Source organism: Trichosurus vulpecula, chromosome 1 (assembly GCF_011100635.1).
Source record: "Trichosurus vulpecula isolate mTriVul1 chromosome 1, mTriVul1.pri, whole genome shotgun sequence".
In the NCBI taxonomy this organism is placed as follows: Eukaryota; Metazoa; Chordata; class Mammalia; order Diprotodontia; family Phalangeridae; genus Trichosurus; species Trichosurus vulpecula.
The window spans coordinates 197998425-198016157 of NC_050573.1; the positions used below are offsets into that span (position 1 = coordinate 197998425).

At 36.8% G+C, this 17733-nt stretch overlaps 1 protein-coding gene across 2 annotated transcripts in view; it reads right to left on the reverse strand.

Annotated features, from left to right (window-relative positions):
* The window catches only part of ATP9B (ATPase phospholipid transporting 9B (putative)), a 527294-nt gene that overhangs the window by 315438 nt on the left and 194123 nt on the right, over positions 1–17733 (reverse strand). For both annotated transcript variants that reach the window (XM_036766185.1, XM_036766193.1), the window contains exon 8: positions 12255–12349. In XM_036766185.1, the coding sequence (XP_036622080.1) occupies positions 12255–12349 (95 nt within the window). The remainder of the gene's footprint in view (positions 1–12254; positions 12350–17733) is intronic.

A 17733-nucleotide genomic window follows, 5' to 3' on the forward strand; every position in this document is an offset into this window, starting at 1 on the left:
GATATCCTTGCTTTATTCCTTTATTTACTATGAAAGCTTCTAGTGTATCCCTACTGCATATGATGCTTAGCTTTGGTTTTAGATACTTTTATGACTTTTTAAAAGGTTCCTCTGTGCCCATATTTTGTAGGATTTTTTTTTTTTTAGCATAAATGAGTGTTGTACATTGTAAAAGGCTTTCTCTGCATCTACTGAGATAATGATTTCACTATGGACGCTTTTGTTCTTAATAATTAAATATGTTGAAATTTTCCTAATATTGAACTATCCTTGCATCCTTAGTATAAATTCAATGTGGTCATGATGAATTACTTCCTGTGAATCTCAGTAGTCTAAGTAACAAGATATTTTTAACATTTTAGAATTTATATGCATTAATGATTTTGCTCTAGAGTTGTCCTTCTGTGCTTTATCCTTCCTGGGATAGAAAGAATTTTTTTTAATTAATTAGTTTATTTATTTTTATTTTTCAACATTCACTTCCACAAAATTTTGAGTTCTAAATTTTCTTCCCTGCTCTTTTTGTGGTGGCAAAGTATTGGAAATTGAGGGGATGCCCATCAATTTGGGAATGGCTAAACAAGTTGTGGCATATGAATGTAATGGAATATTATTGTGCTACAAGAAAAGATGAGCTGGCAGATTTCAGAAAAACCCAGAAAGACTTCCGAACTGATGCCGAGTGAGGGGAGCAGAACCAGGAGAACATTGTACACAGTCACAGCCACATTGTACGATGACTAAATTCGATAGACTCGGTTCTTCTCAGCAATGCAAGGTTCTAGGACAACTCCCAAAATGCTCATGATGGAAAATGCTACCCACATCCACAGAAAGAACTGCAGTGTCTGAATGCAGATCAAAGCATACTATTTGCTCTCTCGCTTTTTTGTTTTGTTTCTTCTTTCTCAGGGTTCATTCCATTGGTTATAATTCTTCTTTACAACATGAATAATGTGAAAATGTTTAATATGAATATATATGTAGAGACTATATCAGATTGCATGCTGTCTTGGCAGGGAGGGGAGGAAAGAAGGGAGGGAGGGGGAAAAATTTAAAACTCAAAAGCTTCTGGAACTGAATATTGCAAACTAAAATAGATGAATGAATGAATGAATGAATAAAAAGGAAACAAAGGCCATTTCAAATAAAAAAAAGTCAATTAAAATGCTCTATTTTTCAATTTTTGAGAATAATTTGCATAGTATTGAAAGAATCTGATAGAATTCTGTAAATCCAACAGGACTACGGGCAAGTTTGGTGGGGTTTGCGGAGAAGAGTAGAAGGGAAAATTTCCTTTACAATTAATTCTATTTTTTTTTTCACTGAATGGATTATTTATGATCTTGATTTGGTCTTCTATCAATTTGGATATTTATACTTTTGAAAGCTGTCATTCCTATGGTATTCTGTTGATAGCTTATTATACACAGTACATTTTGAAAATTCACTTGTTAATTTCATCTTGATTTTTGTTTTTTCCTATTTTCTTGAATTGATTTTGCAGCCATCTTTTTAATCATATTGTCAAAATGCTTATCAATTTTATTAATTTTTTTCATTGAACCAGTTTTTAAGTTTTATTTATCATTTCTATATTTTTTGTCTCTCTTCTACTTTTTAAATCTCCTTTTTGTGTTTGCTTTTGGTTTGTTAATTTTTTAAAAATGTACATTCAGTTCATGAATCCTCTCTCTTTCCATTTAGTTAATGTACATTTGTGGAGATTTAATTTTCCCACTGACGACTGCTTTAGTTGTATTTTAGTAAATTTTAGCATGCTTTTTCATTAACAGTTTTTTCACCTAATTCTTAATTATTTTTATGATTTGTTCTTTGACCTACTCATTATATCCTAAGATTCCATTATTAAGTCCCCATTTGAATCTGTGCCTTTTGTTTGCACTTGAATAAGCCACATACATAAACACACACACAATGCAGGCACACCTGTGCACGTGTGTTTGTGTATGTGTATTTTTTTTTACTGTACTATGGTCTATAAAGGAAGCTTTTACTATTTCTCTCTCTTTTTTAAAAAAGTTATTTGCAAAATCCATGTGCCCTAATATATGGTCCTGCTTCAGTAAAGTTCCATTTGTATATGTATATTCTTTAGGAGTTCCATTTAGCAAATGTCCTAAGCTTTATAACTCTAGTTTCTCTAGGAATTTGTTCAATTCCATATTTCCTATTCTTTTTATTTGGCTGTTAAGTTTATAAAAAATTGAGGGGAAGACATTGACATCACTTGCCATTACTAGTTTATTGACTATGTCTATAGTAATTCTAGTTTTTCCTTTATGAATTTAGATGCTAAAGGATTTGGAGAATATACATTTAATACTGATGTTGGTTCTTTGTCTATGGTTTCTTTCAACACAATGTAGTTTCCTTGTTTTTCTCTTTGTAGGCTTTGGATATCCTTTTGGCTTTGTCCAATAACATGATGGCAACTCTTGCTTTTTGTCGATTGAATTAATGCTTAGTAAATTTTTTCCAGCATCTCAATTATATGTTTTGTACGTCTTTGTATTTTAGGTATGTTTCTTCTAAGGAAGAGATTGTGCAGTTTTGTTTTCTTATTCATTCTGTCATTTCTGTTTATTTTATTGGATCAAATCATTCATATTTGAAGGCAACTGGGCAATGTAGTGGCCAAAGTACTGGGTCTAGAGTTAAGAAGACCTGAGTTCAAATCAAGCCTAAGACACATAGTAGTTGTGAGACCTTGGACAAGTCACTTAATTTCTATTTACCTCAATTTTCCTCCAGTATAATAATGGGGGTAATTACAGCACATACCTTCCAAGGCTGCTGTGAGGATCAAATGGAATAATATTTCTAAAATAGCTTAGCACAGCACCTTAAAAAGTACCTGGGCACAAAGGAGGCCCTAAATAAATGCTATCCCTTTCTCTTCCCCATTCCTATTTAAAGTTGTAAGTTAGGTCTGTGTTCTCCTCTATTTAACTCTAAAACTGTTTTTGTTTCTCAAATAGAATTTCCACCTCACTCCCCATTTCCTCTGTTAACATAATACTATGCTTCTTCAGTTATTTTACCTTAAACTACTTAAAGGAAACTTTCCACTGGCTCTCTTTCCCTCACACTTAGGAATCTCTCTACATCTGTTACTCTGTTCCTTTCCTAGTCTGAGTTTTACTTCAATGATTAGTTCCTGCTTCTTTCTTTCTTTTATCTAGCTTACTAATTTTTCCTCTTTTTTCCTCAGTTAACCAGTTAAATAAAATTCTCTGTCCTCTCCTTCTCCTTTACTTCGGTTTTTTTTAAATTAGTTTTAAATTTTGTTTTTTTGTGCCTTTTTCTAAAAATGATTTGTTTCCCTCATTCTCTTCATTATTTGTCTTCCCTTTCTGTCTATTCTAGACTTTTATTCTTTGATTAATAAAGACTTATTTACTCCTTCTTTAGTCTATTAATCAGAGAATTAAAGCATTTAAGTACCTCTACTGTGCTGCCTCTTCTGAACAGTTTCCATGTTATTGTTACGTAGATCTTGTCCCTCGTCCCCTATACCCTTTTTAAAATACTTCTTAGTCATATTCAGGAGCTGGTATTTTCTTAAAGAAATAAGGAACAATTTAAATAGAGGAGTATTCAGTGTTCATGGCTAAGCCATGTGTGATGGGTGCAGCAAATAAATTGCTGACCATTGGAGTTGGGAAGACTTGAGTTCAAACATGGACTCAAATACTTGCAAACTGTGTGACACTGGCCAAGTCCCCCCTTGCTCCAAGTTTTGGTTTCCTAAATAACAATAGTACCTACCTCCCAAGATTAAGGATAAAATACCATTGTAAAGCAACCTGTAAATCTTAAAATGCCATATAAATTCTAGCTATTATTATAATTTAGAATAACTCTACCAAAAAGAAATTTACAGTTTTTGATTTAGCCCAATGAATAATCAAAGGGATACATTATAGAACATGAAAAAATGAGATTCGCTTGAAATAATAAAAGACCTAGACTATTAAAAGGGAAATAATGAAAAGAGGTAGGGATGAAGGAAAAATATAGTACTTCCAGACCTCAAATTACATTATAAAGCAGCAAGTAATAAAAACTATCTGGAACTGGTTAAAAAACAGAGAAAGGAATCAATTGACAGACTAGACAAGGGAGAAATTAGAAACCATGTAACTCAATAATCCAGTGTTCAATAAATCAGAAAAATATAAATTACTTCTGCTAAAACTCCCTATTTGACAAAAACTGCTGGGAAACTTGAAAAGCGGTTTGGCCAAAATTAGGCTTAGACTAACACTATTCAATTTATTCTGTAATACATTCAAAATGGATAGGACACCTAAATATTAAAGGTACTATTAAAAAATAGAAGAGAAACAAAACAAAACATATACCTTTCAAAGATTTGAGTAGAAGATATATTCCTGACCAAATAAGAGGTATAAGAAATTACAAAAGACAAAAAATAGATTTATCTTTGATCCATGAAACTGAAAAGTTTATGCAGATTATCAAAATTATCAAAAGATTATGCAGATAATGAAAATTAATGTACGTAAGAAGGGAAGTAGTTAAATGGGGAAAAAAAATCTTTCTATCAAATTTCTGATTAGGATTTAGTATCTAAGATATGTTATAAACAACTAAAAGCTCTATACATATATGTGTGTATACACACGCACACATATACACACACACATGTGTATGTATATACACATACATATCTGTGCATAGACATGCTTACATGTACATAACATTTGTTATAAATTATCATACAGTATATTAATACATTTATAATATATTTAATAGTTTTGTGTTTATGTAAATTATGTGTTAATATATTATATAATTGCATAAACTGTATACATCCAAATAAATTTTATATATATATATATATGTGTGTGTGTGTGTGTATGTATGTATGTATGTATGTATACACACACACACACACACACACACACACACACACACACACACACACACACATATATAAACCCAAACCCCCACTCCTGAATAGTCCAAGGATACAAACATACATTTCTAAAAAGAACTACAAACTATATGAAACTACATGAAAGGATGTTCCAAATCACTAACAAAAGAAATGCAAATCTAAACAACAATGAGGATTTGCCTCATACCTTGCTAACTGGCAGAGAGACAGAAGACAGAGATAATTTTAAGTTAAATAATATAACTGAGACAATCGCAGATCATTCAATAGTTAGCAAAATTAATTTTACTTTGAAAAAGCAGGAGAAAGATATTTATCAGTGATTGGCAATGAGGACCTCAAGTAGATCAGGTAAGTGAAGCTGCCTTGCCTGAAGTATCCCACATCTACCAGTCAAACATGTGAGAGCTCCTTGTGATTACTTTGTATTCAAGTATCCACAAAGTGATATCACTACTAGAGCCTTTAGTCAACTGAAACAATTAAGTCTTAAGGAGGGTTTTAATACTTTTTAGGGCAAAACTAACAACTTACATGAAAGAAGAGGTTAGGATACTGCTCCTACCACAGGTACCAATATTGAAAATTATTTAATCCCAAATTCTTCAGTTGCAAATGTAGAAACAATTTAGAGGAAATTAATGAGACTTCACCACGGTCACACAATTAGTTTGTGCCAGAACTAGAACTAGAAACCAAGTATTCAGATTTGATCTAGTACTCCTCTTCACAAGGGAGCCTTAGTGAAAGGAGGACAGGAGCCCACCACGGTGCCACAGAAATGAAGAAATATACATTTCTATACTTATTTTATTATTTTTACCTCTAGTAAAATAAATTTTTGATTAACTACACAAGTAACTCAAATACAAACTTCTTATTAAAGAAATGATCATACATTCCCAAAGTCATATGACCTGAAAATAAGTTAGGCCAGTAACAAAAGGACAAATGATAAGCAAATAGCATTCCCTCAGCTCCATCAGAAAGTACACAACGACAAGAAATCAAGAGGAAGGTCACCTCTTACGGACGATTTACAGGAAGACATACAAAAGATGAGAAGACATGGATGAAAACTTCTGGGTGACATGACCAACAAAAGATAGGAGGATTAGATGTTTTTCCAATTGCTACTAACTCTCAAAATCCTCCAAAGAGGAATTATATGTCAGAGGTAAGGCAATTACAATTGTCTCCACGGAGCAAGAAGCCTGACTCTAAACAACATAGAAAACCTTATCTTTTGAAAGTGAACTGTTCTAAAGAGCCCTATGAATAGAGAAATCACTAAATACTTCTCTCTAAACACTATTCCAACTCTATATACTACAAATGCAAAAGAAAAGCCACCATGGAAAAACTAGACTGTAGCCAGAGTGGCCTTTGTTTTCCTTGAGTGACTCAGCTTACCTCATTGAGCCTGCTGGTTGCTGCTGCTTCTCTTCCGGGAAGCAGAGAACTTCCTGTGTGATGAGTCATGGGGCTGGCTGAGGGGAGGTGTTAACTGCAGAGCCACGCCCTATTGGGTGTTAACCTGGTCTACGCTAGGGGGAGGGGCCAACTCAAGAACCAATCGGCCCTCGTCATTCAGGCGGCGCTTGATGATGTCAAAAACTCTATAAGAGGGGAGAGGACAGCTTGAAGAGCTCTCTTTCCTTTTCCGGTTGGAGCCAGAGACAACTACAGCTGAAGCTGAGCTGCCGGTAGCAGAGCTGACCCATGTGGAGTGAGGAGTGCTGAGCAAGGACTGGAGGCCAGTGGGTAATCTTCTTACCGCAGAGGGGAAGCATGTATACGATTTTGCCTTATACCATCTCGCTTCTCTGTGGCCTCCTGGTTACCCTTGTGAGGCGGACTTATTGGGCCTGGAAGCTTTTGATCAAAATATCAAAATGGGGACGCTAGTTTGTGGGCCTGTTACTGTGGAGTGTAAATACATGCTTTAGTTCTCCTGCCTAGAGAATTCCTTATATCCTGCGGTTCCCAACTTTTCAGGCACATATGAAATTCTCTTTGAAATCATAAATTCTGCCTTCCTAATATATTTGGCGATGAGGTGGATGGGATTGCAAGGTATAAGATCTCTATTCAGAAGCAGAAGAACTTCAGAGGAAGAGATGAATATCCAAGGGTGGGAGGATCCATTTTATTCCTCCCTAGCAAAGGAACTGGCTAAAAAAGCCGGACCCTGTGAAAACTGGGAACCAAGGCTACGGAGAGGAGATCCTAAGGATTTGGAAAGGTGTTTACAAGAGGCTGGGATTCAGTCAGGGACATCACTATCTAGGCACAGCTGGATAGTGTTATCAGCCTACCGGCCAGTATGTGAAAAATTGAGATTAAGTGAAAGAGATGGGGGCACTCCTACCCCACAGCAAGAACGGGAATCTCAGATAGCAGGAGAACAAACTGCTGCTCAAGAACCTACTGACTCAGATGAGAACTTTTCTATTAATGTGGCTAGGAGCAGCAGGAGGCCAAATAAGCCAAGAGTGCATCCCAACTCAGCCCAGACCAAGCCTGACTGCCTGCTTTGTCCTTGCCATGGTGGCAGGGGAAGCGAGTGGGGGGAAAATGAGACAATGTTAGGGGCTGAGACAGAAAACGCTACTAGGGTTCAGGACATCCCTCACACAGAGAATGGGAGATGGTTAAATACTCAGACAAGCATTCATCCCGTAGAAAGGAGGAGGACAGAAACTCGAGGTGGCAATTTAGTTACGAGGGAAATTCAGGAAGATTTCTCACCGCAAGCGGTCACAGATATTTTGAGTAGATTCAGCCAAAGAGTAGGAGAACCATTAATATCTTGGATGGTAAGGCTCAGTGATCAAGGGGCCGGTGGAATATTAGTAGATAAGAGGGACTGTATGAAATTCATAGGTATCAGCCATGATCCTCTAGTTCAACAAGCTTTTAGGGAACATCATCAGCAAGGAGATGATGCTAGCAGGACTACTCTGTTGGCATTAGCTGCTGCGGGATGCAGTAAGAGATATACTAATGATTCTATGTGGCCCACTGAGCACAGACCCTGGTATTCACTTAAAGATTGTATCATGAGACTAAATGAGGAGGTAATGAAGACTGCTATTATGACAGGAACTGCAGACAAATATTACAATGATCCCATAGGAATCCCTCATAGGAATTTAATAATTAGGACAGCTCCCCCTGCTTATAAACAACTAATTTTGAATCTGTTACTTGGGGAAGTAGGGAGCCATCTTACAGAGGTGATAAATAAGATTTTACAGTTACATGACTTAGGAGACTGGGGAAGGGATAGATCTCCTCGAGAGAGAAGGGTGAACAGCCAGCAAACTTGGCGCCAAAATGGAGTGACAAGAAAAGAAATGTTCACTGCTCTATTGAGAGCAGGGGTAGGTTTTGAAATGATAGATGGCATTCCAACCAATGAATTGTACAGGATGTACCGAGATAAAGGACTCGATAACAGGAGAGATAGGGAAATAAGAACTGCTCCTGCAAATGCTACAGACGTTGAACCTTCATACCCAAGTGAATCACATGCTAGGGAATACTAGGAAACAGGCCGAGCCCCAGCCCAAATTAAGGAAATACGCAAGCTAGATTGCAGACCTCACATTAACTTGACCATATATTGGAAAAATGGGTCAAGTACGGTAACTAGGGCATTAATAGACACTGGGACCGAGGCCACCCTTATCTATGGGAATCCAGACAAATTCAGCCATGGAACTCCTATTACCATCACAGGACTAGGAGGGACTGAAATATCAGCCAGACAAGTTAAATTGATGATGAAAATTGGACACTTGCCCAAGAAAGAATATAGTGTGGTTATTGTGCCTATTCCTGAATACATCATTGGAATAGACATTTTGAAGGGTATGACCTTAAATTTACCTGAAGGGAAATACCAATTTGCTGTGAGGAAAATAGGCATTAATGCAGTCTTAGTGGGGAAAATCAAGATGGATCCAATCACTTTGCCCGAACCTTCTGAAGTAATTACTTTGAGGCAATATCGTGTGCCAGGTGGGCAAGATGAAATTGCCAACACTATAAGAGAATGTGTTGAGGCAGGAGTGTTAGTCCCTACAACTACTCAATGGAACAACCCTGTCTGGCCAGTCCGAAAGTCAGATGGAACATGGAGGATGACAGTAGATTATAGACAGCTGAACAAAGTGACTCCTCCCTTGTATGCTGCTGTCCCAGACATGGTTACTTTAATAGAGAGAATACAAAAACGTGAAGGGACTTGGTATGCAGTTATTGATTTGGCCAATGCCTTCTTTACAATCCCAATAGACCCCAAGCAATGGAATCAGTTTGCTTTTACTTGGCAAGGCCGACAGTATACATTTACACGCCTGCCGCAAGGATATATTCATAGCCCAACTATTTGCCACAGGATTGTAGCTGAGCATTTGGATGAATTAAAGCTACCTGGTGTACAGCTTACACATTACATAGATGACATCATGATACAGGGAAAGAATATAAAAGAAGTGGGGGAGAGTTTAGCATTATTAATTGACCATATGAAAAGCAAAGGATGGGAAATCAACCCCGCAAAGGTTCAAGGGCCAGCTCAAACTGTAAAATTCTCGGGGATACAGTGGAATAGAGGACTGCGAGAAATTCTCCCACAAGCTCGACAAAAAATCCAGGATTTTCCCACCCCTACTAATAAGAAAGAGGCCCAAAAGTTCATAGGGCTATTTGGTTATTGGAGACACCACACCCCACATTTGGGACAGATTTTAAAACCCTTGTATAAAGTAACCAGACAGAAATATGAATTTAATTGGGGCCTTGAACAAAGTAGAGCTTTTGAGGAAGCAAAGGCTGCTATACAATTAGCTCTGGACTTATGGCCTATGCAAAATGGGCCAGTGGAGTTACAAGATGACTATGCAAATTGGAGTCTGTGGCAAAAACAACAGAGCTGAAGTGTACCTTTAAGCTTTTGGTCAAGGAAACTGCCCTCATCTGGAGCACAGTATACACCTTTCGAGAAGCAGCTGTTAGCTGCATATTGGGCTTTAGTAGAAACTAAGCAACTAACTCTGGGTCATGAACTGATAGTAAGGCCTGGAATTCCAATTATGACTTGAGTAATGAGTACCCCAGCTTCTCACAGAATTGGACATGCACAAGAGGCAAGCATAATCAAATGGAAGTGGTATATTCAGAATAGGTCCAGAGCAGGCAAAAGTGGAGTTTCTGCTTTACATGAATCTGTGGCGAACATTGGCACTGAGAGAAGTGAAAAACCTCTTGAATCTAAGCAACGGATGGTGCCATCCTTAGTGAAATGGAATAATGGTTATGATGGACTACATGTAGAACAGAAGAAACACACTTGGTTTACTGACGGGACAGCAAAATATTTAGGACAGAAGAGACAATGGAAAGCAGTAGCCTATAACCCCTGTACTAGGCAAACTCTGGAAAGTTCTGGGATGGGGGAAGTAGCCAATATGCTGAACTGATGGCAGTGCATCAGGCCATCAGAACAGAGAAGGGAGGACAGTGTCATATATTTACTGACTCATGGGCGGTAGCTAATGGATTAGCTACTTGGATGCCTATATGGAGGAATCAGAATTGGGAGATTCATGGCAAACAAGTTTGGGGTAAAGAGTTAAGGGAAAATATAAGGACATGTCTTTGGTTACAGATTTGTCAGTTTTTCATGTTGATGCTCACGCAACCCTGACCACACCAGAACGTGAGTACAATGCACACGCGGATCGACTAGCAAAGATTGCCACTGAATGTATTGTTCCTACTCCAACTCCAACTGATGACCCAGCCTTAGCAAGATGGGTCTACCAGGCCACCAGCCATTTAGGGGTCCAGGCCACCCACCGATGGGCACAGGATCAAGGTATCAGCATCTCTCATGTGTTGTTAAAACAAATAACAGAGGGGTGTTGTATATGTCAATTAGAAAAAGAACGAACTCTTCCTAGGATAGTAACTGGAGAAATAGCAAGGGGAAAAGTTCCAGCCCAAATTTGGCAGATAGATTATATTGGCCAACTACCCCAGGATAAAGGATGTAAATATGTATGTACGTGTGTTGACACCTATTCAGGTGTACTAGTGGCTTGTCCTCATAAGGATGCAACTCAGAAAAACACCTGTAAAACCCTAGATATTGTAAGTTTATACTATGGAACCCCAATGCAGATTCAAAGTGACAATGGGTCACATTTCAAGGGCAAAGAAGTGAAAAGATATTGTGTGTTGAATAATATAGAATGGATATATCATATTCCATATTACCCACAAGCACATGGGCTGATTGAAAGAATGAATGGATTGTTGAAAGAACAGCTGAGAAAATTAAGCTCTAATAATTCATATCGACATTGGAAGGATAATTTGTCTATTGCCTTACGTAATTTGAATAATAGGCCTTTAGGGGGGAGTACACCTCTAGCCAGAATGATGACCCCAAATTTGCAGATTAGAGAACAGCAAACACGTGAGATCCAAAATATTGAATTTTGGACTGTGAGGGAAAATGTCCCCCTACCATGTCCAGGAACACCTGGTTCGGCAGGATATGATTTACATTGTATAGAGAATTTTAGGTTGAATAGGAAAGACATAAGAAAAACCCCTACTGGAGTATGTATGAGAATCCCCAAGAATCATTTTGGACGGATATTACCTAAACCAGGATTAGCAGCTCAAGGAGTACACGTATTGGCTGGAGTGATAGATTCGAATCATCAAAAAGAAATTGTTGTGACACTCCAGAATTTGGGTGAAAAACCTGTACAATTTGGTAGGAATGATAGGATAGTTCAAGTGATTATTATCCCCTGTGAAAAAATACCCTTTGTGAAAACTGACGCTCCTCCCAAAAGAAGATTGGGAGACAAAAAAAAAACCATATGAACAATGAGACAGGAAAGAATTGGAAAGGGAAACACTAAATTGAACTGGAAGAATTAAACAAGATTTTTTTAAATGGCCATAAATGAGGAAAATTGATATTTGTAGTGGAATAGCACTATATTAATAATTAAGTGATACTCACAAGAGAAATCCCAAATCAAGAACTTTGATACAGAAAAAAAATGATAATAACAATATGCAGAAAGAATCTGTGTTGCTTTAAACCAATGTTTACACAGGAATGCAAATAATACACTAACTTTATTCCAAATGTTACCAAATTAGGGAAACAAGTTATTTAAATATGTCTTAATACTTGATATGCAAGTATATATCAACATTTACCACATGAATTACATTACACTATGAAATTATCTTTAATAACTATGGTGCTTACCCCCAAAGCTGGCAATCTCTGTGTGCAACTCACTGCAACTTTTAGTTTCCAGTCTGTTTCACCATCTAGCTGATCAGTTCTAATGAAACATGAACCTTAAAATTAAAGAAAAAAATTTACCACACTAGAGAACTCAAGTCTTATAGAAGATAAATTCCATGTGTACATACTTCTACTTAGAATTACAAAGTTAAAAAACATTAAAAACATTATGCATATGTAAATCACTTACATGGAAGGAAAAAATTGTCATTTTGTTTGAACATAAAGATTAAACAGTTAGCATGATATAAAAATTACACTGCTTTTTGGGTAAAATTTACTATCCATTTTGTTTATTCACTTTGATTTTTCAAAAAATATTAATTTACAAGAAAACTGCTATCTATTTTAGAAAGGTCATTGTTGAAAATGAGTTCATAGTGTTTACAATGGCAATATAAATGTATATTCACAAATAAAGAACACTATACTTATCCAACATTCACATTGCACATTCTTTGCTTAATTTTTCCAACAGAAACAACAGATTTACCACTGACTGCTTTATAAATACAGATTCTTTCAAGTTCAAAAATGCCATACCCTTTAAACTGCACAGTTACCACATTAACACTCTTAAATATTGAAATTCTTAAACAAGATATTAAGAAACCTACAAAAATTTAAAATGTATCCAAATAAATGCCCACATAGGAAAAGAAATTTGTATACTGACATTATATCTGAATCTAAACTTCCTATACCTGAAATTCTATCTCTTCTACGAAAATTTTCTTATTACCTATTCCAAATTAATCTAGAAAAGAAAAATATTCTCATTTTAAAAAATGAATTCCTTCAAAGTGTCCCTTTACCAAAATCTATAAAGAATAAGTAACCAGGGTGTTAAGCAACAAAATGTGAAATTATAACTAAATTTAAGTAATCCCAATATCTCAAAATATTATCACTACATGGCCAAATTTTTAAAAATCCTAACTTTTATTTTACATGAACAGTATGTATCAAAAACTGTACAAATATAGAAATGAACTCCCAAATCCTAAATTTTAGTCTTCCTCTAAATGTCAGTTGTTTCATTAGGAGCTAATAAAGTTGTCTGACAATCCCAGGGGTCGGGGACAGGGGGGGCAGGGAAGACAGCATTAGTTACTACAAAAGAAATATATTCATTGGCAAAGAGATTTTCTTTGTATAGTTTCAGACATCTAACAAAGACAATTTAGCAAAAGGGTGCTAATGAGATAATACAAAATAATAAGTTACAGAATTACAGGACACACATTGACAATGTGGCCAGAAAAAAATAGGTTGCTTAGGTGCTCAGGTCCAGAAGATTTTGGTATCACAAAGTATGAATGGACCCTGATATAAATAACATCCAACGATGATTCATTCATTAGTATCTTTACATTCAGCAGCTCAGTAGGTTAAGTGCTTAGAAAAACATGCAGAAGAGATAAGATCCTGACATACAACCGATCCAAAGGTAGCACTTTCACACACTACAATTCCCAAAACAAACTACTGTCTGCTCAGTAACTGTATTTCTAAACAATATAAACCAAATGTTATTTCTGAGCTTCTGAAAACTGTCATAATCGTATATGAAAACATAAAACTCTTAAAATCTCTGAAACAAAAATAAAATGTTACAAAATTTTTTTTTGTTTATACTCAAACATTTGATCTTTGAATCCTCAGAATAAAGAGAGAAATACCCTAAAAAATTTGATGAATAGTAAGTATCACACTAAAGTATATGTTTCAATCTCTGGCACAGATTAACAGGCTACGTTCAATCATACTTTTCTTATACAAGACATTTCATGGTTCTCTTTACCTTTCCTGTCAATGTTTGCTTTCATCCATCAATTTCATTTAGAATTATACTACAGATCAATGCAGTTCAAGACCAGTGTGGCTCTTGTGAATGGCTGACTGCACATATATTCATTTAATAGAGCTCACACTATGACATGTATTGGCCACCTGCATTTCCTCTCCACTACAGCAGTTAATTTCATCGATAACTTATCTCATAGCCTTTTCCCTTTTATCCAGAAAAAGAGACTGCTTTGTGCTAAGTCAGCATTAAATAGTAATCACTGCACCAAAACTGAAACAGTAAATACAACATTTCCCCTTATTTTGAAATAATTCTTTGTCAGTATTGAAATCATAATTTCAAATGTTCTGTGCAATATTAGTTTTTAAAAATGTATTATCAGGGCATAAGAATATAGGATTGATAAATAATAATTACAGATGGATACAAAATAAGTAAATAGGAAATTGTATAATTCACAACTGTTTACAAGAATGAACCACATTCATTAAGTATGAAAGCAGTATCCAGCAACTACCAAATAAGTAAAGTCTCTAAAATTGTAAATTAATTATGCAAAAAAAAATCCCACAGAAACAATGCTATAAATGAGATCTAGATTACCAGGGAAGCACACAAAACCCTATTTAATCCATAATGTAGGTGAAATACTCAAGCTATGAATTAACATAATAAATATTTTCAAATATCAATAAAAACACTAAAACTAAATAAAATAGATACATTAGCTATCTTAAAAGCTATTTTTTCTATCAGATGAGAATGACAACTTAGATATATGGAGATGGGTAGAAATTCTTACAAAAAGACCTATTAAGGGTATGTCTAGAGTATTAAAAATGTCACTGATTATTCATTACATCTAATTTCAATTCAAATTTTATAGCTTTCTTTTCCTTGATAGAAGTTTAACCCTAGTCATATTCCTATCAGTCATTAGAAGGATGATTTTTTTTTTTTGCATTGGTTGGGCAGGGGGAGGGGGAAGTTGTCTACAGAGATTCACTTATTTAATAAAATAAGTAAATAAAGACAGTGAAAAAAAACAATACCTTTCTGGAAGCCAATACAGAATCGGAAGAAAGAGAGAAAAGAGGAAGAAAAACCTTTAAGGGAGATTTCTGTTAAGGTATCATTGCTACAGCAGAATTAACAGAAAACTGCACTGTGACCAACGAAAAATTCAGAAAAAAAGACAAAAAAAAAAAAAATTTGCATGTCTTGCCAGGTAATGGGGGATAAAAAAAGGTGACAAGGAAAAATCTTGCATGAGACAATCCCCCACCCACACTGAAAACCAAATGGTGCACAGTGGCATAGATCAGCCAGTCATGAAGAACCCAGGATCAAGTCCTGCCTCCAACATTTACTAGCTGCAAAACTGCAGGAGCATGAGGTCACAACCTCTCTAATGTACTGCATTCTCACAATACGGGTGGTATCTACCTAAAAGAGTAGTTGTCAGAACCAATTCGTATATGTAAAGTACACTATAAACCTTAAAGCATTATGTAAATGTAACTTATTATCATCATTCCCAGACTAAAATCCCCTAGCTAAAGATGTTTTCTTCCTCCTAAATTTTCCTGAGCATTTTGTTTGGATTGCTCACAACACACCTTATATGACGCTGATTTGTATAAATACTGCTTTTTCATCTCTGTAACTCCGGATCATAGCATAGTGATTTATACATAGCAGTCAATTCAAGTCAACACTTATTAATTGCCTACCATCTATAAAGCACTATAATAAATGTTGAGAATACAAAGAAAAACCCCATATAGTCCCCAATGTCAAGGAGTTTACATTCTACTGGGGGAATATAATATGCATAGACAAGCACTAAGTAATTTCAGTAGGGAAAAAGCACTAAAAACAAAAGGTGGGGCGGGGCATAGCACATAAGGGAAACGCTTCATGAAGGCAGTGACACCTGGGTTGAACCATAAAGGAAGCCAGAGATTCAGGCATGGGGGACAAGTTGTCCACAAGCAGTGAGGCAAGAAGTGCTCTACTAAGGTGAAGGAACAAACAGCTCTAGCAGGGCAGTTTGGCTGGAATTTAGAGTGCATGAAAAGAAACCATTGCACTGCATGCTAGTCTTCTGGATAGCCCCCTTCTTCTCACAAGGCCCTTCTTGCCTCTATGGAGACAGACAACATTTCATCCTGCTTCTGCCACCTATCTCCTGATCTAGCCAGCATTCAGGGAAAGAAGATAAAATAACCACAAACTTCATCATCTCATTAGCTCTCTTCACTGATAATCTCCCAAGAAGTTTCAAGTACCCTAAGACAGGCTTGGAGAACCTGCAGACTTAAGGCCACGTGTGGCTTCCTAGGTCCTTAAGTGTAGCCTTTTGACTGAATCAAAATTTTATAGAATAAATCCTTTTATTTTTATTAATATACTTTTGTTCATCTTTGGTATTTTTATTTTATTTTTAAAATGAATATACTTAAAATAACAAAGAATAAAATAAGTTTCAACAAAATAATCCTCCCAGAGGGGGTGCAGCCAAGATGGCGGCTAGAAAGCAGGGACTAGCGTGAGCTCCGTACGGAGTCCCTCCAAAAACCTATAAAAAATGGCTCTGAACCAATTCTAGAACTGCAGAACCCACAAAACAGCAGAGGGAAGCAGGGCTCCAGCCCAGGACAGCCTGGATGGTCTCTGGGTGAGGTGTATCCCACATGGACCTGGGAGCTGGGAACGGAGTGGAGCAGAACCCAGCCTGAGCGGCGTGGACCAACCAGACCAGAAGCCGGGCGGAGGGGGCCGTAGCGCCCTGAATCAGTGAGCTGTGACAGTTACCAGGCTTCTCAACCCACAAACAACAAAGACTGTGGAGAAGGTTAGTGGGAAAAGCTGCAAGAGTGGAAAGAGTTCCTGGTTCGGCTACCAGCCCCAGGGGCAGCTACAGCTGCTGTGGCTTCTGGCCTCAGGCCCACCTGGTGGGAGGGATTAAGTGGGGGATCAGAGCAAGAGTGCACAGCCTGCTGAAGATCTAATCCCGGTCTGGGTTGCGGGTTCTTGGGGAAGGAGTAGGTTCTTGGGGAAGGAGTAGTGCGGGTGTGACAGAGCTGGCACCTCCCCCCCAAACGTGGAACATAGAACTCTGTAGTCTACAAGCAGTCATACCCCGCTGAAAAACTCAAGGGTCAAGTTAGTTGGTTGGGAATATGGCCAGGCAGCAAAAACAAACCCAGATTCAGTCTCAGACTTTGGATGCCTTCTTTGGTGACAAAGAAGACCAAAACATACAGCCTAAAGAAGACAACTAACTCATAGAGCCTACAACAAAAGCCTCCAAGAAAAACATGAACTGATCCCAGGCCATGGAAGAGCTCAAAAAGGATTTGGAAAAGCAAGTTAGAGAAGTAGAGGAAAAATTGGGAAGAGAAATGAGAAGGATGCAAGAAAACCATGAAAAACAAGTCAATGAGTTGCTAAAGGAGACCCAAAAAAATACTGAAAAATACACTGAAGAAAACAACACCTTAAAAAATAGATTAACTCAAATGGCAAAAGAGCTCCAAAAAGCCAATGAGGAGAAGAATGCCTTGAAAGGCAGAATTAGCCAAATGGAAAAGGAGGTCCAAAAGACCACTGAAGAAAATACTA